At 37.7% G+C, this 27,270-nt stretch overlaps 1 protein-coding gene across 2 annotated transcripts in view; it reads right to left on the bottom strand.

Annotated features, from left to right (window-relative positions):
- Nucleotides 1–27,270, bottom strand: part of LOC113515921 (ankyrin repeat domain-containing protein 50) — a 75,494-nt gene that overhangs the window by 17,392 nt on the left and 30,832 nt on the right. For both annotated transcript variants that reach the window (XM_052892985.1, XM_052892986.1), the window contains exons 5-28: nucleotides 25,224–25,342; nucleotides 23,962–24,104; nucleotides 23,014–23,108; nucleotides 22,437–22,558; nucleotides 21,224–21,956; nucleotides 20,919–21,062; nucleotides 20,425–20,524; nucleotides 19,622–19,721; nucleotides 18,970–19,092; nucleotides 18,457–18,590; nucleotides 18,019–18,177; nucleotides 17,455–17,541; nucleotides 16,830–16,962; nucleotides 16,221–16,287; nucleotides 10,787–10,950; nucleotides 9,548–9,691; nucleotides 8,708–8,887; nucleotides 8,359–8,429; nucleotides 7,782–7,963; nucleotides 6,943–7,084; nucleotides 6,399–6,589; nucleotides 5,574–5,672; nucleotides 4,719–4,902; nucleotides 3,578–3,761 (exon numbers count right to left, since the gene is read on the bottom strand). In XM_052892985.1, the coding sequence (XP_052748945.1) occupies nucleotides 3,578–3,761; nucleotides 4,719–4,902; nucleotides 5,574–5,672; nucleotides 6,399–6,589; nucleotides 6,943–7,084; nucleotides 7,782–7,963; nucleotides 8,359–8,429; nucleotides 8,708–8,887; nucleotides 9,548–9,691; nucleotides 10,787–10,950; nucleotides 16,221–16,287; nucleotides 16,830–16,962; nucleotides 17,455–17,541; nucleotides 18,019–18,177; nucleotides 18,457–18,590; nucleotides 18,970–19,092; nucleotides 19,622–19,721; nucleotides 20,425–20,524; nucleotides 20,919–21,062; nucleotides 21,224–21,956; nucleotides 22,437–22,558; nucleotides 23,014–23,108; nucleotides 23,962–24,104; nucleotides 25,224–25,342 (3,800 nt within the window). The remainder of the gene's footprint in view (nucleotides 1–3,577; nucleotides 3,762–4,718; nucleotides 4,903–5,573; nucleotides 5,673–6,398; nucleotides 6,590–6,942; nucleotides 7,085–7,781; nucleotides 7,964–8,358; nucleotides 8,430–8,707; nucleotides 8,888–9,547; nucleotides 9,692–10,786; nucleotides 10,951–16,220; nucleotides 16,288–16,829; nucleotides 16,963–17,454; nucleotides 17,542–18,018; nucleotides 18,178–18,456; nucleotides 18,591–18,969; nucleotides 19,093–19,621; nucleotides 19,722–20,424; nucleotides 20,525–20,918; nucleotides 21,063–21,223; nucleotides 21,957–22,436; nucleotides 22,559–23,013; nucleotides 23,109–23,961; nucleotides 24,105–25,223; nucleotides 25,343–27,270) is intronic.

Here is a 27,270-nt window from a genome sequence, read left to right as displayed (position 1 = left end):
TGTGTGTGTGTGTGTGTGTGTGTGTGTGTGTGTGTGTGTGTGTGTGTGTGTGTGTGTGTGTGTGTGTGTGTGTGTGTGTGTGTGTGTGTGTGTGTGTGTGTGTGTGTGTGTGTGTGTGTGTGTGTGTGTGTGTGTGTGTGTGTGTGTGTGTGTGTGTGTGTGTGTGTGTGTGTGTGTGTGTGTGTGTGTGTGTGTGTGTGTGTGTGTGTGTGTGTGTGTGTGTGTGTGTGTGTGTGTGTGTGTGTGTGTGTGTGTGTGTGTGTGTGTGTGTGTGTGTGTGTGTGTGTGTGTGTGTGTGTGTGTGTGTGTGTGTGTGTGTGTGTGTGTGTGTGTGTGTGTGTGTGTGTGTGTGTGTGTGTGTGTGTGTGTGTGTGTGTGTGTGTGTGTGTGTGTGTGTGTGTGTGTGTGTGTGTGTGTGTGTGTGTGTGTGTGTGTGTGTGTGTGTGTGTGTGTGTGTGTGTGTGTGTGTGTGTGTGTGTGTGTGTGTGTGTGTGTGTGTGTGTGTGTGTGTGTGTGTGTGTGTGTGTGTGTGTGTGTGTGTGTGTGTGTGTGTGTGTGTGTGTGTGTGTGTGTGTGTGTGTGTGTGTGTGTGTGTGTGTGTGTGTGTGTGTGTGTGTGTGTGTGTGTGTGTGTGTGTGTGTGTGTGTGTGTGTGTGTGTGTGTGTGTGTGTGTGTGTGTGTGTGTGTGTGTGTGTGTGTGTGTGTGTGTGTGTGTGTGTGTGTGTGTGTGTGTGTGTGTGTGTGTGTGTGTGTGTGTGTGTGTGTGTGTGTGTGTGTGTGTGTGTGTGTGTGTGTGTGTGTGTGTGTGTGTGTGTGTGTGTGTGTGTGTGTGTGTGTGTGTGTGTGTGTGTGTGTGTGTGTGTGTGTGTGTGTGTGTGTGTGTGTGTGTGTGTGTGTGTGTGTGTGTGTGTGTGTGTGTGTGTGTGTGTGTGTGTGTGTGTGTGTGTGTGTGTGTGTGTGTGTGTGTGTGTGTGTGTGTGTGTGTGTGTGTGTGTGTGTGTGTGTGTGTGTGTGTGTGTGTGTGTGTGTGTGTGTGTGTGTGTGTGTGTGTGTGTGTGTGTGTGTGTGTGTGTGTGTGTGTGTGTGTGTGTGTGTGTGTGTGTGTGTGTGTGTGTGTGTGTGTGTGTGTGTGTGTGTGTGTGTGTGTGTGTGTGTGTGTGTGTGTGTGTGTGTGTGTGTGTGTGTGTGTGTGTGTGTGTGTGTGTGTGTGTGTGTGTGTGTGTGTGTGTGTGTGTGTGTGTGTGTGTGTGTGTGTGTGTGTGTGTGTGTGTGTGTGTGTGTGTGTGTGTGTGTGTGTGTGTGTGTGTGTGTGTGTGTGTGTGTGTGTGTGTGTGTGTGTGTGTGTGTGTGTGTGTGTGTGTGTGTGTGTGTGTGTGTGTGTGTGTGTGTGTGTGTGTGTGTGTGTGTGTGTGTGTGTGTGTGTGTGTGTGTGTGTGTGTGTGTGTGTGTGTGTGTGTGTGTGTGTGTGTGTGTGTGTGTGTGTGTGTGTGTGTGTGTGTGTGTGTGTGTGTGTGTGTGTGTGTGTGTGTGTGTGTGTGTGTGTGTGTGTGTGTGTGTGTGTGTGTGTGTGTGTGTGTGTGTGTGTGTGTGTGTGTGTGTGTGTGTGTGTGTGTGTGTGTGTGTGTGTGTGTGTGTGTGTGTGTGTGTGTGTGTGTGTGTGTGTGTGTGTGTGTGTGTGTGTGTGTGTGTGTGTGTGTGTGTGTGTGTGTGTGTGTGTGTGTGTGTGTGTGTGTGTGTGTGTGTGTGTGTGTGTGTGTGTGTGTGTGTGTGTGTGTGTGTGTGTGTGTGTGTGTGTGTGTGTGTGTGTGTGTGTGTGTGTGTGTGTGTGTGTGTGTGTGTGTGTGTGTGTGTGTGTGTGTGTGTGTGTGTGTGTGTGTGTGTGTGTGTGTGTGTGTGTGTGTGTGTGTGTGTGTGTGTGTGTGTGTGTGTGTGTGTGTGTGTGTGTGTGTGTGTGTGTGTGTGTGTGTGTGTGTGTGTGTGTGTGTGTGTGTGTGTGTGTGTGTGTGTGTGTGTGTGTGTGTGTGTGTGTGTGTGTGTGTGTGTGTGTGTGTGTGTGTGTGTGTGTGTGTGTGTGTGTGTGTGTGTGTGTGTGTGTGTGTGTGTGTGTGTGTGTGTGTGTGTGTGTGTGTGTGTGTGTGTGTGTGTGTGTGTGTGTGTGTGTGTGTGTGTGTGTGTGTGTGTGTGTGTGTGTGTGTGTGTGTGTGTGTGTGTGTGTGTGTGTGTGTGTGTGTGTGTGTGTGTGTGTGTGTGTGTGTGTGTGTGTGTGTGTGTGTGTGTGTGTGTGTGTGTGTGTGTGTGTGTGTGTGTGTGTGTGTGTGTGTGTGTGTGTGTGTGTGTGTGTGTGTGTGTGTGTGTGTGTGTGTGTGTGTGTGTGTGTGTGTGTGTGTGTGTGTGTGTGTGTGTGTGTGTGTGTGTGTGTGTGTGTGTGTGTGTGTGTGTGTGTGTGTGTGTGTGTGTGTGTGTGTGTGTGTGTGTGTGTGTGTGTGTGTGTGTGTGTGTGTGTGTGTGTGTGTGTGTGTGTGTGTGTGTGTGTGTGTGTGTGTGTGTGTGTGTGTGTGTGTGTGTGTGTGTGTGTGTGTGTGTGTGTGTGTGTGTGTGTGTGTGTGTGTGTGTGTGTGTGTGTGTGTGTGTGTGTGTGTGTGTGTGTGTGTGTGTGTGTGTGTGTGTGTGTGTGTGTGTGTGTGTGTGTGTGTGTGTGTGTGTGTGTGTGTGTGTGTGTGTGTGTGTGTGTGTGTGTGTGTGTGTGTGTGTGTGTGTGTGTGTGTGTGTGTGTGTGTGTGTGTGTGTGTGTGTGTGTGTGTGTGTGTGTGTGTGTGTGTGTGTGTGTGTGTGTGTGTGTGTGTGTGTGTGTGTGTGTGTGTGTGTGTGTGTGTGTGTGTGTGTGTGTGTGTGTGTGTGTGTGTGTGTGTGTGTGTGTGTGTGTGTGTGTGTGTGTGTGTGTGTGTGTGTGTGTGTGTGTGTGTGTGTGTGTGTGTGTGTGTGTGTGTGTGTGTGTGTGTGTGTGTGTGTGTGTGTGTGTGTGTGTGTGTGTGTGTGTGTGTGTGTGTGTGTGTGTGTGTGTGTGTGTGTGTGTGTGTGTGTGTGTGTGTGTGTGTGTGTGTGTGTGTGTGTGTGTGTGTGTGTGTGTGTGTGTGTGTGTGTGTGTGTGTGTGTGTGTGTGTGTGTGTGTGTGTGTGTGTGTGTGTGTGTGTGTGTGTGTGTGTGTGTGTGTGTGTGTGTGTGTGTGTGTGTGTGTGTGTGTGTGTGTGTGTGTGTGTGTGTGTGTGTGTGTGTGTGTGTGTGTGTGTGTGTGTGTGTGTGTGTGTGTGTGTGTGTGTGTGTGTGTGTGTGTGTGTGTGTGTGTGTGTGTGTGTGTGTGTGTGTGTGTGTGTGTGTGTGTGTGTGTGTGTGTGTGTGTGTGTGTGTGTGTGTGTGTGTGTGTGTGTGTGTGTGTGTGTGTGTGTGTGTGTGTGTGTGTGTGTGTGTGTGTGTGTGTGTGTGTGTGTGTGTGTGTGTGTGTGTGTGTGTGTGTGTGTGTGTGTGTGTGTGTGTGTGTGTGTGTGTGTGTGTGTGTGTGTGTGTGTGTGTGTATGCGCACCTCCGCGTCGGTGGTGTTGACGTCGGCGCCGCAGTGCGCGAGCAGGTAGCGCGCCATGGCGAGGCGGTTGTCGAGCGCGAGCACGTACAGCGCGCTGCGCCGGTCCGCGTCCAGCGCGTCCACGGCCGCGCCGCGCGCCACCAGCGCGCGCACCGCCGCGAACTGGCCCTCCAGCGCCGCCAGCCTGCCGCCCGACCACATACATACTCTTTATTGTTTCCTCCAACAGATTACAACAGTAAACTTATTGTAGATATAAACAATTACAAGAAATAATCACATGTTGGCTTGATGATATTTATATATTATATACATTCAGAAGGAGTGAGAGAAAGATTATTAGGTACGAGATTGTATAATGAATAATATTTACAATAAATTTGTCGCAATACAAAAATATTGTTCGGTAAAATTAATTGCTAAGACAAGAAGATTGTCAAGCACGTCGCTATTCATTTTTCTAAAACTACATAAGTTTGAAAGAGGTTGGTAGCCTACTCGTATATCATCACCATATCAAACGTTACCTGTCCACTGCTGAACACAGGCCTCCCCCATAGACTGCCATAAGGACCGTTCCTTCATTTTGCCAGTAGTTGCCATGCTTGCAGGCGGATTGGTAACCACAGTTTGGTTTTTGGTGATGTTTTAAGTGGGACGCTGCTGCCCATCCCGCTACCAATAAGTTCCTTAGTCATTAAGTACCACTCGATCACACCGCTCGCACTGGTTATTAGGACCAGACACCTACTTGACGTTTTTACATTTGAAAAGGATGCTCTCAATGCAACTGTATTTTTGTAAATAAATATACAGTATGTATAATAAGTACACCATATCTTCGTGACTTCTAAAAATATCTGGCTCGAAGGACCTAAAGAGGACCAATGAAACGTAAGGTTTATACCGCTAAAAGCTTACGTCACAGGCGAAGTAATAGTGTTTAATAAATATAAATATTTTCAATTATCTCCAAATTTTCGTATCTTCTTCATGCTTATAACAAGGAATTATAAATTGAGAACCAAGTAAGTGATGTAATTGCTTAGCAATTAAATTACCAAATATTAACTATACACAATAAATATTAAATAACCTAAGGCTAATATAAATTTAAGATGAAATTCTTAACTATCATTACCTGAACGCAGTCTTCCCATCGTGGGCGTGCTGATCTACCGGCGCACCCCACTCGTCCACTAACAACTCGACGAGCCTGGTATGACCTTCCTGTGCGGCCAGCATCAAAGCGCCTTTGCCATCATTATCCACTTCGTCCACTTTCGCGCCCGCTTCGAGTAATGCTTCGCAAACCTCAATGTGACCTATAAAGAATTCATATTTTTTTCTGTTTATTATGCAACGTTAAATGGCAGGCAAGTTGTCGACCCATATGATGGTAATGAAATCTATAGACATGAACAGCGCTAGAGACTTTACAGAATACTCTGTGGACGTACATAGTTCCTCATAAGTTGCTGTTCTTGTTCACTATAGTGTTACGCCTCTGTAGCCAGTAATTTCACTACCATATCCTTATCACTTATAGTTTACTAACATTGAAATAAGATGAATGTGAATGATTAATTTTTTATTCATTATATGTCTGATAATTTTTCAACAGTTCATTACGAATTATTTAATTACTTAAAATTCTCTGCCAATTTATTTTTTAATAATGCGCATAAAAAACCATCATCTAAAATCATTACAGATTTATATTTGCTTTGCATCGTAAATAAAACATGTTTTTTTTTCCATTTAATTAAATTTAAATTATTTTTTAATATAATACCCTACTTGGCATGCGGCAAAGAAATACATCGATTAACTACATTTTCGTTGACATACATAAGAAAGAAATAACCTGAAAGTTATCTCGTTTTAACATATATTATGTGTTGTCATAACATATCTATTAATCAATATGCTACTTATATAATAAAGCAATTGGCATATTGGCACTTAATAAGGCTTTCCATAGAGGGGTTCATACCTTCGAAAGCGGCGTAATGCAGTGGCGTCCATCCCGAGTTGTCCCTGTGGTGTTCATCCAAACCGCGGTCCAGCAACTGTCGCACCACTTCCACGTTACCTGCATACCAAAACAGACATATTTTAATTCTATTACAATTTAACAATTTTATTTTTATATCGCTTTTCATTTGAAAAATCCCAAAAGAAAGTAGGTGGATAGCGGTGATCCCCATTACGAATCATTTACAACCCCAACTACAATGAAGTCATCAGACACCTTAATTGATGGAGGTCACCGCCTCACATTGTAGTTAGGCCTCACATTGCACATAAGGCCATAAATGACCCCAAGCACAAAACTATAATATGAGAAACCTATAATCTTTAACCAGTAACCTTGTCTAGTTGAATTCACCAAAGCCGTCGCTTCTTCAATAGAGTTTAACTGTATCCTTCGCTTTATACAAAGCAGTAGTATTGTATGCAGTAGTCAAGTACTGATTTTTTTTTTCTTATGACTTAGAATGGCAAAACAAGCTGACGGCCCACCTGATGGAAAGTAGTAACCGTCGCCTATAGACATAAGCAGTAACCATAGACATAACAGAGTATATAGAACCCTTTCGTCCATGATACCCCTATGCGTTGCCATTCCTGAGGACTCAGGTGTTATTCCTCTGTACCCTATAAATTCACGCCATATCGCACCCTTCAAACCGAAACACAGCCATGCAACCCCAACTGCTTCACGGTAGAAACACGAATGGGACAGAGGTACCCAAGCAATCGAAATCAATGGAGATCAAGATTGAGCCGGATTATAATGTGTGCGGTGAGCAGTGACCTTGCGCGGCGGCGGTGCTGAGCACGGTGCGGCCCTCGGCGTCCATGGAGTCGACGCAGGCGCCCCAGAACAGCAGCAGGCGCAGCGTGCGCGCGTGGCCGGCCGCCGCCGCCGCCCACAGCGCCGTGCGGCCCGCCGCGTCCACCGCCTCCACGTCCGCCTCCGCCTCCAGCAGCAGCTCGCAGATCTCGCTGCGCACGCGCATGCAACACATCATCTTAGCCTTCAACCGTCCACTGCTGAACATAAGCCGGTGGTAGGCAGATTGGCAACCGCAATAAGGCTTTGGAGATGTTTTAAAAGGGATGCTGCTGCCCATCTCTTGCCCTCGCTTAGTCGACTATTACGACACCCACGGGATAGGCCTATTCTATGCCGGGACCATACGACGACATGCAACACGCATTCAACTTATTAACCAGCTCCAATATTATTTACATACACTTTGACATTTACAATCATAGTCTGAACATAAAGAGCAATAATTTGACTTTATGTTTATAATAGATAACTACAAGAAAAAAGTAAAAAACAAACAACTCACGTGTGTCCTTCGAATGCGGCAACGAGTAGCGGTGTAGCGTTGTCTCTGTCAGCCTTAGCGACGTCGGCACCCCGCTCGAGCAGCAGTGCTGCACAGGCGGCACCGGTCGCACACAACGATGCCACCGATAGAGCAGTACGACCTGTCATAATGAAACGTGTCGATAATATATCCCGGTAACCCAGGCAAGAACAGGCAAGAGAAACAACACTGTGATGACCGTCTATGAAGATTTTAATTTGAAATTAAATATCGGTCACGCAATATATAATATTGAAGTGAAGCATCCGATCGAAATGAATATTGAATGAATATATGATGATTTCTTATTCCTTTATCAAAGATCAGAGATACTCTATATATAGATACTCTCCAATATATAGATATTGAAGTGGTAGTGATTTTAGCCATGTCTAGAGACTATTTTAAGGAGAAAATTTATAGATATATACATCAAGTAATAATATAGAACCACAAGATTTTTTAATATTTTTTTTTCTATAATAAATAAAATAGCACAAAGTTTTGTTTATAACATATGCGTATCATATTTGCACGATATTTAATTATTTTACAGTTTATTGCACCAAGTAAAAATAATAATAAATACAGTAAATATTAATGCGATATAAAAGACGGCATTATCGCTAAGACAACACGACTTCCAGCTTCCAGACAACACGATAATTGCTTCACTTAAATTGGGTTGTAAATATGAATTTTAATAATAATAACGGGTATTGGATACTAATAAATAATGAATATTTTATACGTGATCACTAGACATAGAGGCACCGGTCACCGGACCCCCCCCCCCCCCCAACTAAAACTTATCTTACCATCTTCATCGGCATGATCGATCTCTGCGCCTGCGTCTAACAGTGCTCGTACTATATCAGCGTGGCCCATGTAGGCGGCGGCAATAAGAGGGGTCCGGCCCTCAGCGTCCGCTTTGTCTGGATTCGCGCCCGCCGCTAGTAACCGAGACACTACTGCTTCGTGACCCGACCATGCTGCAGCTCTGTAAAAAAATATTCGTACATGTTACATAAAACACTAAAACTGAGAAACGACTTGACAGATTTTTTTTTTTTATTTTGTTCATCATAGTACAAGGAAAAAAAATCTCGTAAGTTCAACTGAAAATCGCAAATAATAATTTTGTATGGGAATCGATACTTCGGAATTCTTTTAATAGGTGACGTTCTAGGTGATACAAAATATAGATAGTATCCTGCGTCTTTTTAAAGGAATGCTCTACCACCAGTGGAACTTAACATTATTTAAAAAAAAAAACATTAATTTTAACATCGGCAGATTTTCTTTTCAGATTTAAGTCATGTTAAAATTAATTATTATTTATATATAATATAAATTTACTGAATATATTATAAACAAAAACTATGTTTATGTTACCTTAAAGCAGTTCTATTGTCAGCATCTACACAATCCACATCACATCCGAATTCCAATAATACTTCAACGACCTGCAAATAAGAAAATACCTCATAATTTCGGTTCCTTTAAACAACTATCTTAGATCTTCAAAAATGTTTGTACATCATTTTCAAATTTATATTCTCATGCTCTATCTAGTTCACCAAAACCTTTACACCATAAACATATTAATTACTTAACTGAACTAACGTTACATATGTAGTTACAAAGATGGTAAAATGATAAACGTTAGTACAATTAAGCACTTAAAAGTAATTTAGCAAGGGAGGTAATAAAATAATAATAAACTTTGGGAAGCAACGAGTACCTCAGTGTGTCCAGCCCAGGCTGCAGCGCGCAGCGGGCTCCAACCATCGGCGTCGGCGGCGCCGGCGGCGGCCCCGGCGCGTAGCAGCGCGGCAGCGGCGCCGGCGCGGCCAGCGCGAGCCGCCGCGTGTAGCGCCGTGCTGCCTGCGCCGTCCACCGCGTTAGCAAGCCCGGGGGCACGCTGCCGACATACAACGACCTTGTTATACATGAATCATATACACTCAGTATACAACTTATAACTTTGTCACGCGACTTTGCCCATGTGAATCAGTATACAAAATCTCAATTTTAGCACATATTTAGAATATAACCTACCCAATTTGTTCAGCCGTTTAAGCGATATTGAGCAACAAACATCCAAACATCATTATAAAATTGTAAATTTTATAATGTTAGTAGAATTAGTTGCACCGACAAGAGGAAACTCTTAAATGAAAAGAGAGAGTAGAATTTCAGCCAACAATAACATAGGCCCATAAATATATACCTTGAAGTCTAAGACACATATTTGAAAATATTTAAAAATAATACCATATTTTTCAAACATGATTTATTCAGACCGGGTTCCAAAAAATACTGTTCTGCAAATTAACACTCTTATTGAGACCCCTCATGTAAATTTTTCTTAAATATCTTTCTTGTACAAACATCGCTTTGTCGGCTCACTAATTTTATTATAACAATTTATAACCAATAGCGATATAATTAGATGTGACGTCGGTGCAACGCTGGTTATACACATATTGCTAAATTTGCAACAGTAGATAATAATTTAAAACAATTTTTCGTTTCAATAAAAAACAAATAGCAGAATTAGGTAGGCAATTTGTAGACTTGCCTTTAATAACGCTATGAGAGTTTCTTCGTCCCCTTTAGCAGCAAGCTCGTGCACCAAGTTCGGGTCCAGCAATTCCGTCTCGTCTTGTTCATCTTCATTTACCTCGTGACTCTCCTCCGTTTCTAACGGCTGGTCAGTATTTAGCTGCATGAAATAATTTTCTTTTTACATAGACAAACAAATAATTTCTTTGAAGTTTCTCAAATGGTCGAAACAAGTCAGAACTCTCCCCTTTTCCTCGAGATGGATTTCCACGAGATAGAATGACAACTTTAAACTTTTTTTAAATCTATGCACCGCCATTTACTCTCTCTCTCTCTCTCTCTCTGTTTAACATAACAGTTGACTGGTAGTAAATGCCATGAGGTGTTAAGTCCGCCCTGTAGACATTTTCTAATGTGTGCAAAAGTATAAATAAATAAACTTTCCAAATATTACAGAAAGTAAATAGATACGGGAGACTCAAAGCCCATTGAACATGGGTCAGAAAGAACGGTCTCTGACCAATGTTAAGCTGTTTTAATTTATCGTCTCCATGTATATCACCAATTTTCAATATTTTTCACTGCATAATTACATTTCTGTTTGTCCATAATTTGACTGGGAGTGAATGCTATATAATAATATTAAGTCCGTCTTTTGTAACAAATACTTTTTTGTAATGTCGATAAAAAATAAATAAACATATAAAGGAACGTAAATGAAGATGACAGCTGTGTTTCAGTTTGGACAGTGGGACATGGCAATGTATTTATAGAAAGAGGCATAATACCTTCGTCCTTAGGAATATACACGCAAAAGTGGTATTTAGGATGTTACAAGATATTCTGCAGGCAAGATAAGACAAAGAGGAAGACCAAGGAATAACTACATGGGACAGATAAAGGAAATACTAGGTGTCATATCGTATAGGGAGATAAAGAATATGGCCTGGGATAGAGCTGACTGGAGGAAGATGCATGAATTAGTTGCACCGACAAGAGGAAACTCTTAATAGAAAAGAAGAAGAAGATATTCTGAACTTGTAGCCTAGCTTAAGAACGCAATTGGCGTGACTGTGTTACTTATTGTTGTTATTCTGCAATGTCAGTGGTGTTGTTCATATCTATAGGCGGCGGTTACCACTTCCATCAGCTGATACATTCACTTCTTATCTCTAGTTAAAAAAAAAAACGTAATCTGAAAAATGGGTGATGTAGACGAGACAGGTACAGGACACAGATACAGGACAGGACATACCAGCGCTCGTATCTCCTCGGCATCACTCTCAGCGGTCACAGAGTCAGATCTACTCAGCTCCAGTAGAGTCCTGAAGACGCGGCGATCCCGCGGCCAGCCCGCCCCGCCCGATCCTGATATGAGCTCGGGCATTATCGTCTCTAAGGTCGACTGATCGCCTGTAACTGGACATCATTTAAATACGTTAATATTAAAAACTACATTTCCATACAACAATGCGCAGAACCTATTTTTAATGTTCCTCAGTACCTTATTGTCATGTTATAAATAAAACATAATTGTGTTCCACGAAAAAACCGACGTCAATGGTGGTAAAATCAAGTATTTTGATTTAAAAATTAAATTACTGAACCGATATTGATAAAATTTTTATGAGACCAAATGTATGAATATTTTTTTTATACATATATAAATGTATGAATATTTAGTGGTGACCGTCGCCTATAGACATGAGCAGTACCATGGACATAACAGAGTATACTGTTTCGCTCGCGATACCCCCCATGCGTTGCCATTCCTGAGGGCTCAGGTATTATTTCTCTGTACCCTGTAAATTCACGCCATATCCCACCCTTCAAACCGAAACACAGCCATGCAAACACAACTGCTTCACGGTTGAAACACGAATGGGACAGAAGTATCCAAGCAATCGACTTTTGTACAAAGTCTCCCTCTGGTATATCCTTTCAGATAAAAAAGAATTTTCCAAATCGGTTTACGACTAAAGGAGTTACAAGATAGCAAACATAAAAAAAAAACAACTTTTTTAAATCGGTTGAAAATAAACTAAGAAAATGAGCGCAATAAAAACATTTCAGTACATTTGAACCTTCAATTTTCATATTTTTTAATAAGTAATTATACTCCCAATCGACGTTCACACTACTTTCCATTCTTATAATATGGAAACTAACAAGCTCCCGTAGGTAAGTAGCAAACGAATCTATTGATAGAATCGTTACCGCTAGCGAATCTATGAGATAGAATGAGATGGCGACGTGCGCTGTCTTGCTCTTTCTCACGCGTGCGCTAACCAGAACGATTCTATCAATAGAATCGATTGTTTAGAGGAATTTAATTCCTTGGATTATTCTAGCATATCCACACTTAGAGTAACTTTAAAATCAAAGAAAACATAGTATTAAAAGTATTGTAAATATATACAAAGATATATTGATTAGTAAGTAATTGATTACATTTGAAAGTACGAGAAGATTTTAGTTCGATCATTACAGGAATTCGTAATTGTCTACCCTATACAATAACATTAGTATTATTTATCCTAACAAAATATAAGATATTGTTTCTGTTATTTAAATAAGCAGATAAGTTATAGATTTGATAAAGATCTGAAAGAAATTTATGTTTCCGACTCCCAAGTGCATTAACCACTTTTTATAATACACGAACATATGAAATCATATCAAATCACAGACAAATATGAACAATTAAATATGTAAAATTATGAACGATATTCAATACTCATCAACTATGGTTCGTAAATAAACTACTCTTCGAGCTACTAGGTTTATTAACCTCGAATTACATAATTTATACCTAATACCGAAGAGTCATTGTAATGTTTTTAGTAAATTAACTGAATCATTGAATTCGTAGATTAAGACGTCATTGAACGTAAAAACCTTAAGCCAGAAAACAGAATAATATATTCATTTGAACAAAACTGTTTTCTTATAAAAGGCGAAAACAACAAGTATTTCAATACCCTTTCAATTTCGACCCTATTCAGTTTTGATCTTGTTAACTTGAAGTCTCATTTAGGATCATATTAGTAATAGGGTAGTTCAATTTTGAATAGGACTTCAATCGAATGACTTCTCAAATCCGAAGATAACTGTTTTGTTTGTTTTATACAACTTAGAATGGCAAACAAGCTAACGCCCACCTGATGGAAAGTGGTAACCGTTGCCTATAGACATGAGCAAGTACCATGGACATAACATATACTGTTTTGCCCATGATACCTCCCATGCGTTGCCATTCCTGAGGACTCAGGTGTTATTCCTCTGTACCCAGTAAATTCACGGCATATCCCACCCTTCAAACCGAAACACAGTCATGCAAACACAACTGCTTCACGGTTGAAATACGAATGGGACAGAGGTATCCAAGCAATCGACTTTTGTACAAAGTCTCCCTCTGGTAAACTCGTATATACAGGAACATCATCGATACCCCAGTCAACGTGTCATTAAATATAAAACAAAATCAATAGTGCTGATAACCGTTCATTGTTTAATCAAATGTTTTATAATAAAAGGGGCATGTTGCATGTAAATAACTTTGATTGTTTACAAATGATTTATGTAAAAATTATGAATACATTATGTATATCAGTGTCTGATATTTAGTTTCGCCATCTAATATGTGTATAGCTATTTGTTATTGTAATTCAAACTTACCTTTAGCGAACTGTTCACTACTTCCTAGGTTTACACGCGTGATGAATGTGTAAAATATTTTAATATATATTGTTTAACTTTTAAACCAATTTCATAATGACAACCTGATAATTTTCAATGAATAATCTGTATAAGTACTATAAGAGTACTGCACTAATTATATTTAAACACTTTCATTCATGACTAATTAATTCTAATTATAAAAGGTCATTTTTCAATTAACATTTGTTTAATTAAAAGAACACATTACCACACCGTACGACAAATTGATGGCAACTACTGAATAATTACTGGGACAGGGACAATTCTGCATATTTTCCTACTACTAATTAAACATCAAACATAAACCATACAATGATAAAATTAAAGTACAATATTTAATAACTAAAAACACAGGAAGAGATAAAGAAATTATTTGTAATTGTATTCATTGAAAATAATGAGAAACAGTAGGTCAGTTACATGGAGATAAACTGATTAGTTCAATAGAAATGCTTTAGATAAAAACCAAATTAGTTATACATTGTTGTGAACGTGCTACTACACACGACTGTGACAGAGAAGCGGATAAGAAAGTAGAGTAGAATAGCTCAAGAGAGCTATTTAGTTAGCAGCTAAAATAATATTTGTTTAGTGATTGTTTCCCTAATTAATTAAATTCCCTGATTTTAAGAAATTGACTTTATATTATGTAAATATACACTTTGATGCTGGATATAAGAAAGACAAATCCGTCCCCCTAGACAAAATACAAACGAATCTATTGATGAATCAGTCTGAGCTCGCGTGAGAAAGAACAAGACAGCTCATGTCGTCTCATGGGCTAGCTAGACACGATTCTATGAATAGGTTTATTTGTATTTTGTCTAGGAACGAAAACCCCAAGACAAATTCCCAACGACAGCAGCACCATCATTAGTGGACCTTTTTTTTAAAAGGATTATAATGGGACGATAACGGGAAAGGGATTGTTAGTATTGGGGTCAAATAGCCCCATTACTAGCAATATACCTTGTCAGGTCGACCTCCATGCATGGTTCCCCCTGGAAACCATCGTAACTAATACTAGTAGAATTCGTCAGGATGGGCTAACTGATCTGTTTTCATCTTCATCAGTCATCTATCACTGGTGCCCCGCCATTGTATACCGATAGCGCAAACGGGGTTACCATACCATTATTACCCATTAAAAAAACCGCCTGCGCTAACGGTATACGCCGTCGGGACACCAGTAAGGGATGATAGATGAGGTAGAAATGGCAGGTCAGTTACCCATCATTATGATTTTACTTGGAATTGAATACGATGGTTTCCAGGGGGGAAACGCGAAGAGGTCAACCTGACATTACTACCAAACCTGTATTGCTACCAAAGGGGTTACTAATCACAATCATTAATAATCCCTTCTCCCCAAGTGGACGTTGGAATTGTTCATGGTGAGGTAACGTAGCACTATGGCTGGTCCGAGGAAGATATACAAGATAGCAGGCAGTGAAAATTTTATATAATTATTATTATAAAAAGCTTGGTTATTGAAGATTAACTATTATGAACTATACTAGGACCAGAATACCCCCTGCTTTTATGCATAATATTTAATACGGCTAACAATATGTAGTTAAAGGAATATTGCATCGGTGACAGTAGTTTGAAATATCCAATCCAAACAATAAATAAAAAAAGTAATAAATAAATAAATGAATGTTCTAAATGAGACACTAATAGAGGCAAATAGGGCGAAATTTATATTTATACAAATGTATCTATAACCATTTGTATAAATATAAATATAAGACTATTCTTACAACTTTATATAGGCAGAGATAACTTATATAAAGTTTTTCCTGTGGTGTCTACTACTTGCATCATATAAATAATTATAAACAAGGACAACAGATATATAAACGTTTCCATATAAATATATCAACTACCTATAAATATTTTCCATACAAAATTACCATAGGGCAAATCCATTGTACTCTACATTCGACTCGTGTAAGCTGTATAGGTATTATAATATATGTATGCACATAAATAAATAAATTTATATCAATGTTTCTACTAATACTAGGTATTCTTGTAAGAATTGACACATTTATTTATTTAATACTTTATTGCACCAATATTACAGGACTTGTTGAAGAATTTTCAATAACACTGTTTTTTAATGACATGTTTATTATATACATTATATGGTTTTAGATATTTAAATTATTTTAACCCTCTCAATTTTATGTTTTTTTTTTTTTTATTAAATATACATCCATGAGAGACTACAAAAGGCATACATTATTTTTGTTCATTATAACAAAAATAAATAGAAATGTGATTAGCGTGACGTCACAATTGGCGCCATGATACTTGCTAGCGTTTTGATACGAAATTGAAATTTGATAATTATAATGCAAAAATTTGCTATAAATATTTATGTTTAAATAAAAATAAGATTATTTTTAACAATAGTAGACACGTAAATATTAATATAAAATTATTGCAAATTTCAATATTTTCCGACCATATTACAAAGTAACAGTAACTATCTCATGATGTAACCCTACCCAGGCGACCATATCTAATGCAACAATATAATATTACAATTATAATAATACAATATGCTTTTTATGCCATGGACTGACCTTATTCTTGCATTGACGTAAATACAGTCAGGCAGTCTGCAAAACATTGTATGCTTATTGTTGTATATTACTAACAAGTATCTTAGTGTATAAATAATGTTTAACTGTTTTTAATTCTGATCCGCTTGATATATTTTTTTTTATTTATTTATTTATCAAAAAGTTTATTCCCATATTCAGTTCATGCAAATTTAGTCGAATTTGTATAAACAAATATATTAGTATTTAAATTGGGTTTTCAAAATTCCAAATTATATCACAAGAATTTGCCATATAACGCCAAATAAAAAGCAATATGGCTACGGTAACAGTTTACCATCAGATGGGCCGTATGCTTGTTACCACTTACAAAAATAACAATAATAATGGTTGTACCTGACAATGATTCTTTCCCTTCAGAGTCGGCATCAGCTTCTTTCTCTTCGGATTTGCCATCATCTTTCTGTAAAAAAAAAAACATATTACAGCAAAAAAAAAGTAATAAACTGATATTTATGCTGGTAACATCAGTAATATAACAATAGACCTAAAATTATGTAGCCGACGATGTCTCTAACTAGTATGTTTCATTAGAAGTTAATGAAAAAATATCCAAGTTTTGTAGAAATTATCACAGAAATGTGAAATTGTAACAAATCGATTAATCGATTTTTTATGTATGTTTTCATTGCCACATCAGCAGAATATCTTATGGACAGATTATTATTACAGGACAAATAATTAATTACGCACGACCACTCTTTGGAATCAACTACCAATACGACATTACAACCTTCAAGAAAAGAGCATATTCCTTTTTAAAAAGCTGACAGCACACCTGCATTGCCTCTAGTTTTACATATACTCTTGGGCGGCGGTAGTCACTTACCATCAGGTGAACCGAATGCTCGTTTGCCCCCTGTGTTATAAAGGCAGTCAATTATTCGCTTAATTACATTTTTGTTAAGTTCTATTGGAACAGCGAATACTTTCGTGACAAAATACCTGCGCTTCAAAGGCTTCCAATTGCTTGATAGTGTCGCTCTCCCTCTTGAGCGCGGCCTCCACGTCACAACCCGAGTCCAGAACCCACAACAGGAACAGCGTGTGAAGATCTACCGTTTCATCCGATTGGTCGCTGTGCCAAAAATATTAGATTTTAATTAACTTACTGGTACAGACACCATGTGTGTCCCGGCATAGAATAGGCCATATTACATATTCCTTTCTCGTGAGTGTCGTAAGAGGCGACTAAGGGAACTTAATCATCGAGGGATTGGCAGCAACGTCCCTCTTAAAATTTCTCTTTATTTCTCTGTACTTATTGTTATACATGTATCAATATATGCTGTGTTTGCCTATAAAAAATTGTTACACTTAGTTCTAAGCTCCATAATTGTATATATATTTACATTATTTTGTGGAAACAATTGTTGGTAAACCTAAATAAATAAATAAAACATCTCTAAAACCCTAACTGCGATGTCAACCCACCTGCCAAGCGTGGTGACTACTGGAAAAACTCCCCTAATGGAGAAAACTTACGTTCAGCAGTTGACAGTTAACAGCTGAAATAATAACAATAATAACTGGTGCAAATTGTATTATAGATATAATTATCTAAACTTACTTATTTTTGCTTTTCTTCTGAGTCATCAAATGCTGCTCTAGGTTTGTCATGTGGAAGATGTAGTTGTGTATTTCGAGCGCGCTCAACCTATAAATAAGTATAAATGAAAAATTAGAAACATAAACATATCATTGATTTAAAGGACAAATAGTAGGTTACAATTACTCAATCACGTTTAAAACACCACATGGTTTAAACTTTAATATTCTGAGATTTGGATTATGTTCTCTTTAGTTATATGCTCTGAGACAACACTTCTATTTTGACAATGGTATTTCCGATTCGTTCTTCAAAAGTTTATTAATATACCTATTAAAAAAAAATTACTAAATTGTATTATATTGTAAAATCTTTATCGTACATAATTTACATTGGACACTTCAAAAGTTTTAATATACAATGGCCGACTTATCCCATAGAGGGATCTCTTACAGTCAACCTTGTTTATATAATAGAAACATGCGACGCGATAAGGTGGTGTCACAAGTGTTTTTATGGTACAATGGCCGCATAATATAAGGCGGATGCATATATACCTTGCATTAAATAAAAAAAAAAACGTACCTTTTAGCATCAAGTGTGTAGTACATAGCGAGGGCGGCGTGTCCATCTGCGGGGCAGCACAAGTATCTGCGTGTACAGTGCTTCACGTCAACCAGCCACTTGGCGAATGAATGGTGAAAGATGGACAGATATCCCGTACTCCGCTCCATCACCAGGATCCTGATGATAATGGTAATTAATTAATAGATTATTATATTCTGCTGAACATAGACTACCTTAAAAAATACAATTACTAACTAACTAATAGACTAAAATTTTAATTATTATTGTAAGACAGATAAATGCTCAAAGCATCAAAAATGAAAAACGCTAAAGAGTGGTGGACAATTTTTTTTTTTGCATGTTACAGCAAAATCAAACAAAGATAGACTCTAGTTTGTGATAAATGTTCTTTGAACAAGTTAAAAAGTTATTATATGTGTAATTATCGTACAATACCTTCTAAGCAGATGTAACCGTCTGTTGAAATCTTCTCTTGTAACGCTATACTCTTTAGTCAGTAAACACTTATATAGCATTTCTTCTGTAACACCACAACGGGCTGCCAGTAGCACATCCAGTAATAGGCGGACCTGGAACAAACCATTTTAAGTACATTTCGCTGATCTTATTTGTATTACAATCTATATAGTAGTTTTAACATGACACAAATATTTTCTAAAATAATTTTCAAAATAGAAGACACGACTCACTTAAATCTCTCAAGCAGAGTGAGAGGCATAAATAAAATACTAGAATAAAAAAATTACGTAAAAATTAAATAAGGAATGACAACACTTACATTGCAAATAATAAAGACATGGATAATAAGTGACCGATGTTTGATGACTTTATCTTATACACAATAAAAAAAAGGTATCAAAAATGTGTGACTAGAAGCGTAACGTAATCTCTAACTAAACGTACGGTTGTTGACGCATGACGTCTATCATGTGATAATACCACGGATACCTTAGTGAATCGTCTGCCGTGGAAGAGTCTCTGCGCGAGCCAGAGGTATAGCCCGTTGAGTGTACCGGGGATCTCTCGGATCTCACGGAGAGCGATGAACCCGTCCGCGACGCCGTCCAATACCTGCCAGAGAAATATACATGCCCTTTTTGTAATCTTTTGGAAGAAACAATAAATAGTAACTATCTTTCTATCCTCGATACGCCATACATAAACCGCCGAACTAAATTCTATGAATTTTTGTGAATTATGTAGAGCTTGAAAGATAGGATAGTTGATAGGTACATAGATGGACCCTAAAAGCGAAGTTGTTGTTGAAACCCTACGAAGCCAGAGCGAATCGATAGTAAACTTAAAACAATGATTACTATTCAATGTACTATTTGTCCAAAGTGTGACATAAACATAAGGTATTATGAAAAAGAAATAACATTATTAAACAAATAATATGGGTAGTTCTATATGCGTCACATCACTGGCAATTCACCCAGTTAATAATATACAACTATGTACGCTACAGCTATGATTTTCAGCGGGATTTTATACTAATGGATGTAATAATGGTGATCGATATATATCCCGCTATAATAAATTATAGACATAATAGTCAAATATGTATTAATTCTATCTCATTCCTTTTCTAATCCTTTACCTTTTCTAGATAGAGTAGACATCCGTCGCTCTTGATACGCAGATGGTCAAGTGCGGCCGCAGCCGCCGCTGCCGCCGCTGAGTCACTCGATACGCGGGCACTAATCATACACAATCAAGCAACATATACAATCAATCAAAATGTAGTTCAAATACAATAATGTTGATTATATTAACCAAAATTATTATAGAACAATAATTTAATAACAGATTTTAAGAAATTGTCTGGTCTTTTTTGTGTTATGAAAAAAAAAACAAACAAGTTATAATCCTTGTGAACTCAGAACGGCCAAACCTCAAATAATTAGAAAATTCCAAAAATGAAATTTAACTCTTTAAGCCTCAAAGATAAATTTTATTTCTGAAACTCAACATATATTTATTTCTACTCTCCACTACGTTCTTTAATTAAAAACATAACAACCATAAACTCTATTTAAACATATTTATTATACAAATAGTTGTTATAATTGTAACCGTCTATAATGGATTATAGACGGTTACAATTATATAATTATCCATATAAATGATTCGAGAAAAGCGGGTCAACTTTATCATACAATTTTGCGTGATAAATAGTTATGAGTAATTCTTTTATAACTTCTATATTAGTCTTATAGATTCTGCACATTTTTATATTAAAATAATTCATTATAGATACGTCAAGATACATTGTGTACAGAAAACTGATAAAAAAAACGAGGTAGCTAATTTGATAATTAGCTGACATAAAGTTGATCGGTTTTTGAGGCTCAATACTCTAACATAAACTAAGAATGTAATGTATGCATATATAATACGTACCGCAGGCGGTGCTCGGCGTCGAGGCGCGCGAGCACGTACCGTTGCACGTCGGCCGCTACATGCGCACGCTGCAGTTCGTCGAGGGAGATCTTACGGAACCCTGCATCGTACATTGGTTGTTTTATATGGACTCTTCGTGCAAAGACCCATAATAGATTAATTCATAAAAAATGTACATATTTATAAAGGATCTAGAATACAGCCCAGCAGAACACCTGATTGAAATCAGCAAAAACAAGTTTGTTAAAAAGGTAATTTTTATATATTTATACCATTACCACGTTACAAATTATTACATATACTAATAATGTATAAAACAGCTTATCTACCATGAACATGCAGTCCTACAATACCCTCCATCACCCTTTGATAATAACACACATCTAGAATTCTAGATAATAAAAGAGATTAAACTGAAATAATAATTTCATTATTACCATCTTTACTTGGTTACAAACTACATTGTAATAATGTCTACGTTCAATTCACCTCACCTGTAAACATGCCAGTAAAGGTCCTAGAGTGTCTCCTAGCAGTACACACCAAAAGTAACCATTGTGGGAATAGATGTTGATGACGAGCTAATAACGCCGCAACGGTGCTAGCACCTTCGCCTTCGCGATCCTCTGGGGGTTGACCTTAATAAAAAAACGTTATTACAAGTAAATGCAAAATAAATGTAATTCTAAAAGTAGGTAGAATTATAGGAAGCGTTTTACCTCAGTTTGAATGAGGCAAATACTTAAAAAGCAACTTGACATGAAATCAGGAATTGTAAATTAAACAAAACTATATTTACCATTAGCATTTCCTTCGTCAATAGCATCCACAAGCAAGAACAAACATTGCTTTGGCGGATCTATTTCTAACAATGGGAACAGCAACGCCTTTTTAAAGCATTCATCAGGGTTCTTCTCCAAATTGTGAGGCAATAATGCCTGTTGGATCTCAGGTTCTGATAATAGCTTATCATAATATGCATTTGCTATTAAAGTCCTGGGGCTTATAGGTAGACTAGGTATGGGTGGAGGAACATCATCGTTTTGAGACCTCTTCTTTTCCAATAACACTTCCAACTCATGAGTCTGGTTATCTTGAATAGGTGATGAATTAGGCTTAACAATATTCTGGTATTCTGGTAATTCTTCTTCCTTTCTTTCTTCTTTATCGGTCTTTTTCGGAGAATTTTCTGCTGAACGCAAATCACTTTTATTAGGGTACCGGAAGTTAGCAACTGGGATCCGTGATTTTGGAGGGCTATTCTCTATCTTGGGTTTATCAGTTTCGCTTGCACTATCATTCTTCTGTTCTGTTGACAGACTTTTCTGTAATACGACTTGTTTCTTCTCCGTCAATGGCTCAGAGCTTTGGCGCAATAGTCTAGAATTTCTTAACTCTTTAGACTGTCGTTGTGAAATATTCCGTAGGAATAAATTTTCGTGATTTTCATACGTGCGGAAGTCTGGGTCTTTTTCGTCGTTTACGAATGGGTTGGTTGGTTTTACGCTTGCACGAGGTAGGATTTCGGGTACCTATAATTAAAAAAAAATTTTTACATCAACACATCATATCGCATTGAATTACACTAAATACACCAGATGCAAAATTTTTATGTGATTCGACTGGGTAGATTATAGTCTTACCTACCTGTCAGCCATGAAACAGGAATGACTGCATTGTTGTATTTTATTATGGTAAGAAAGGCCGCCTGTCAAATGTGGCAACTACCGGCAACCCCCCCCCCCCCCCCAAGGGGAAGGCTTATGTTTAGCAGTAGACAGTTAAAGGCTGATATGATGAAAAAAGGCATATTATATGGTAATTACGAGAATCCTCTCATATTAATACCATAATAATTTATGAGATAAAAATTACTCAAATCTGTTCAAATGTTATCACAACAACATACAATATTAGTACATTCATCTGAGAATATACTCATTTTTAAATCTCCTTCAAAAACATGCAAAAATTATTTACCAAATGAGACAAAAATAAAGTACAGTCCTGACCTCGTCAGCGCGACTGAGCTGTGCGTCAGCGAGCGAGTCTCTATAGGCGGCGCGCTCGTGCAAACGGTCAATAGTGCGGCGGCGGCGCCCGCTGCCACCGTCCTCCTCGTCTGTACGTTGATCTTTCAATTATAATACAATTATTCTGATTACCACAGATAATAAGACTTATTATAAAAAAAAATTCATACTTTTATTTCATAAGAAAAAAATATAGCCCGTAGCTAGTAGTAAAAGACAAAACAACATGTTAGTTTAGGTATTAATTGATAAATAAATTGTCATATATAAATAAATCATGTCATCAAGGTTGATATTTACATTTTTGTTATAACCTATATTAAAAGTGAATGTACAAAAGCATAAAAATAAATAAATCATTAATTTTGTAGATATAACATCTTGGTCTTAAGAAATAACAGCGCATGAAGTAACCTGGTTGTCACAGCGTATTCTCTGTGGCTGGGTAAACTTAAAACTAATAAATTTATAACTGCATATGTTTTTTTAATAACCATTTGTATTTTTAATAACCAGAGTAGTAAAGAAATTATTTTTTATATCATGTTCTAATCACCTTCACTATCAGCAAGCAGGGGTTTGGAGCTCTCCTCGGCGTCGTCTCCGAGTCCTCGGAAACGGCTGACTAGATTCTCCTCTTCAGAATTACGCCTGAAAACACATTCAAGACATTGAAGTACATAGAACAAAAATTGTATTACCCTATCTATAAAATCCTGAAATATTGAAAATATTCTATTTTATCTAAATTCTAATATTTTTAGAGATTCTTGCTAACAATGGCAGTCACGATCATCTATTAAAAAAGTGCTTCTTAATTGTGTTTTGGAAAATTTAATGGGTCACCTTCATTTTTTTGGGTTTATTTTTAATTTCACAAACATGTTTACGTTAATAAGTAATCCTTTTAATCTAATCTTTTGCAGAATGTTTCATCCCACTGTCAACATCATATCAGTCGTTAACTGACCACTATTGAACAGACCTCCTCCAGAAGGAGTTTTGCCAATAGTTGCCATGAATGGCAACCGAGTTGGCAACCGCAATTATTCACTTTTGGTGATGTTTTGCGAAGGATGTTGCTGTCCATCCTTCGACCATTAAATTCCCTTATTCATCTCTTAAGACATCCACGAGAAAGGAAGGGGTGGGTAGGTGACCCATTCTATGTCGAAACCACACAAAAACCAGGAGGCTTTGTACAACCTCTGTCCCATTCATGTTTCTACTGTGAAGTAGTAACGTTTGCATGGCTGTGTTTCAGTTTGACGAGTGGGATATGGCAATGAATTTACAGTATACAGAAGAATAACACCTAAGTCCTCAGGAATGGCAACACATGGGGGGTATCATGGGCGAAACAGTATACTCAGTCCTACTCATGTCTATAGGTGACGATTACCACTTTCCATCAGGTGAGCTGCCAACCTGTTTGCCATTCTATGTTGCATAAAAAAACTCACTGTATGATAGGTATATTGATGTGTGGTCAGGACACTTGTACCTGTTAGTTTGCGAGTCGGATTGCTGTTCGGACTGTGCCTCTTGCTCGTTAGCCGTGCGCGCTCGCCGCGACGAGTGACTCAGTATCTGCATAGCGAGCGAGCGGACGAACTCGCTCGGTCGTAGGCTGCTGTCGTTGTGGCCCTATAAATTTATTTATTACTTATACTGTATTGTACACACTAGTAATAAATACGGAAATATAACAGTTTAAAACAAATGTACAAATGCGAGCTTAAGTCTACAAGATATCTCTCTTGCAGTAAATCCAAAATGGAAAGGAAAATCAATGTCAGCGGGTAGAATGGTGTACAATGCACACATATAAACACACATACTTATATATAAATGAAATATGTTAAAAAGGCTAGAAAACTGTTGATTTGGGACTACAATGTAGTATTTTGGTTTTTACTTTTTTATGTAACATGGAATGTCAAAGGATCTGACAGCCCATCTGATGAAAATCGGTAACCGTCCCCTATAGAATAACACCATAAACATCACAGAATATACTGCGACGCCCATGGTTTCTCTTATATTTTACTATTCCATTTTCAATAAATCTCATACCTATCAGTATAATGCTAATAATAATAAGTATGAAGTCCCTATACTATTATTTTTTTATGAAATTCAATAACTTCAAGTAGTAAATGTGATTAATGTACTATTATTTTCAATTTGACTAAAGTTAACTATTGTTACACTACATTTTACAATAATGTAAGCGACGAGTAAAACATAAATAATCAAAAATTGTGTCCCACAGGAAGAAAATCAACTTTCAGTTGTCACAAATCCCAATATTTTGATTTAAAACTAAACTTTTGAATCGACTCTGATAAAATTTCTATGGTACAAATCTGTAAATATATCCTTTTAGACAAAAAAGGAATTATGAAGTAACAAACCTAAAAAAACTGAATTGTTAACCTCCTTCTTGGTGAAGTTAAAAAATAGTGATTTCACAAAATTATTTTTTATGTAATTATACAATATTATTAACTTTAAAACATTTTTTTTAAATATGCAATATTGAGTTAAAAAGTTACTTCATCGAAACAATTGGCAGTTTCGCTTGCATTCGTCTACCTGCTATAGAAAATAAATTAAAAAAAATCTTGCTTTCATGTAATTCATTATTCATTTTGTTTGTGTGTATATTGTTAATCTTTATAATCTGTAAAATTTCTTTGAAGGGAACAAAAGAGAAAAAAGACTTTTTCATTTATTCAGATGTGTATCGACATCCATAATCACCTGTAAGAAATGCCTGGCAAGCAGTCGTCTGTTCAGTGCTCTCTGCTGCCTCGCCTGAGGACCCTGGCCTGGCTCGCTCAGTTCTTGGCATAAAGCTGTTTTACCGCTGCCCGCGTCCCCTACAAATATATAAAACTAAATTGAATTCTTTATCATCATTATCAGCTGTTATTATATATATATTCTTTATTGCACAAAAACATACAGTAACAACAATAAGTTAATAACAATGTTAGCAAAGGCGAACTTATCTCTAAAAGAGATTTCTTCCAGTCAACCTAACGCAGTGGCATAGGAAGTAGTGAGTGGGCAGTAGTAGTGCAAGACAGAAATTTAAATAAATATTTACATAAATTATAAATAATTATATATATACACACATGCATTCACATATATACATACATACACATACACATATATATACATATACACATACATATACACACATACATACACACGTTAAATACAACATATAAATATCAGATACAAGAGAACACAATGATGACAGTCTTCTAATCATTTTTATATTTAAATTAAATTGGAAAGATAAAATGATTTTAATCTTTTTTGAAGGAACTGCTAGACGGGCTATTCTGAATATTCACGGGAAGTTTATTCCACAGCTGTACAGCACGATATGCAAATGAGTTACCCATAAAATGGGTTTTACAGCTGGGAAGCTTCAGTACCCTGGACTGGTTCAGACAAAGACGTCTAGGTCTGGAAGGAGGAGGTAATAATTGGAACCGGGAACGAAGGTAGGAAGGAGAATTGGGATTATTAAGGATATTATAAAGGACCGCTAGGACATGTGTCTCATGACGAAGTCTAATTGGGAGCCACTTTAAACGAGTGCGGTATTCCGAGACATGATCATATTTTCGTAAGCTGAAAATAAACCTTATCGCTAAATTTTGCAACCGCTCAAGCTTATTTAGCAGCTCCTCGGTCACATCTAAGAAACAGACATCGGCATAATCCAGAATGGGAAGAAGAATAGATTGTGCAAGCATAATTTTGGTATTGAAAGGGAGAAAGTATTGGAGACGTTTGAGAGAATGATATGAAAAGTACATCCGTCTACTAATGTCATTAATATGAGAGGTCCACGACAATGTACTATCCATAATAAGTCCTAAGTTTTTCACTTTATCAGTATAAGATATCTTAGTACCCTCGTATACCAATGGAGGAATCTGAGACCATTCCAACTTACACCTCAGCCTGCCACTACCGACAATCATAGCTTGAGATTTGGCTGGATTAACAATAAGACCAAACGATTTAGCCCAGGAGTGAATAGCCAGTAGATCATCGTTTAGAGCTGAAGTTGCCTGTGTAACCTCAGACAGCATAAAGTGACGATACAACTGCAGATCATCCGCATTCAGATGGAAGGGAGAAGTAATGACTCGAGAAATATTATTAATAAAGATAGAAAATAATAAAGGGGAAAGTACACCGCCTTGAGGCACGCCAGCAGTTAATGAAGCCCAGTTCGATAAACCATCATTGGTTCTAACACACTGCTGGCGGCCGAAAAGAAAAGAAGAGAACCATTCGATAACTGGAGTGGAAACGTTGACTGCACGAAGGGTGCTAAGGAGAACATCAAAATCAACCGAATTGAAAGCATTACTGAAATCCAACAAAACAATTGCAGTCAATTTTGTGCTATCCATAGCCCGACGTATGTCCTCTGTAATATTAAGAAGCGCTCCAGTAGTGCTATGAGAGGGTCGGAAGCCCGATTGAAAGGGGCATAAAAGGTTGTTGGTGGAAAGAAATTTAAATAATTGGCTGTGAACTATAGATTCTAAAACTTTTGAAAGAATGGGAAGAATAGATATGGGACGGTACTGGGAAAAGCTAGTCGGATTAGTAGATTTAGGAAGTGGTATGACGTAAGCCTTTTTCCATTGTGATGGGAAGACATTATGCATGAGAGAAAAGTTAATTATGTGAGTGAGCACAGGCAAAATAACATCCAACACGGGAAGGATCATATCAAGGCTCACATTATCGCTACCGATAGCTTTAGTAGATA

Source organism: Galleria mellonella, unplaced genomic scaffold (assembly GCF_026898425.1).
Source record: "Galleria mellonella isolate WM207_F2 unplaced genomic scaffold, CSIRO_AGI_GalMel_v1 utg172, whole genome shotgun sequence".
Classification (NCBI taxonomy): Eukaryota; Metazoa; Arthropoda; class Insecta; order Lepidoptera; family Pyralidae; genus Galleria; species Galleria mellonella.
This window is presented reverse-complemented; position numbering and strand designations above follow the sequence as displayed.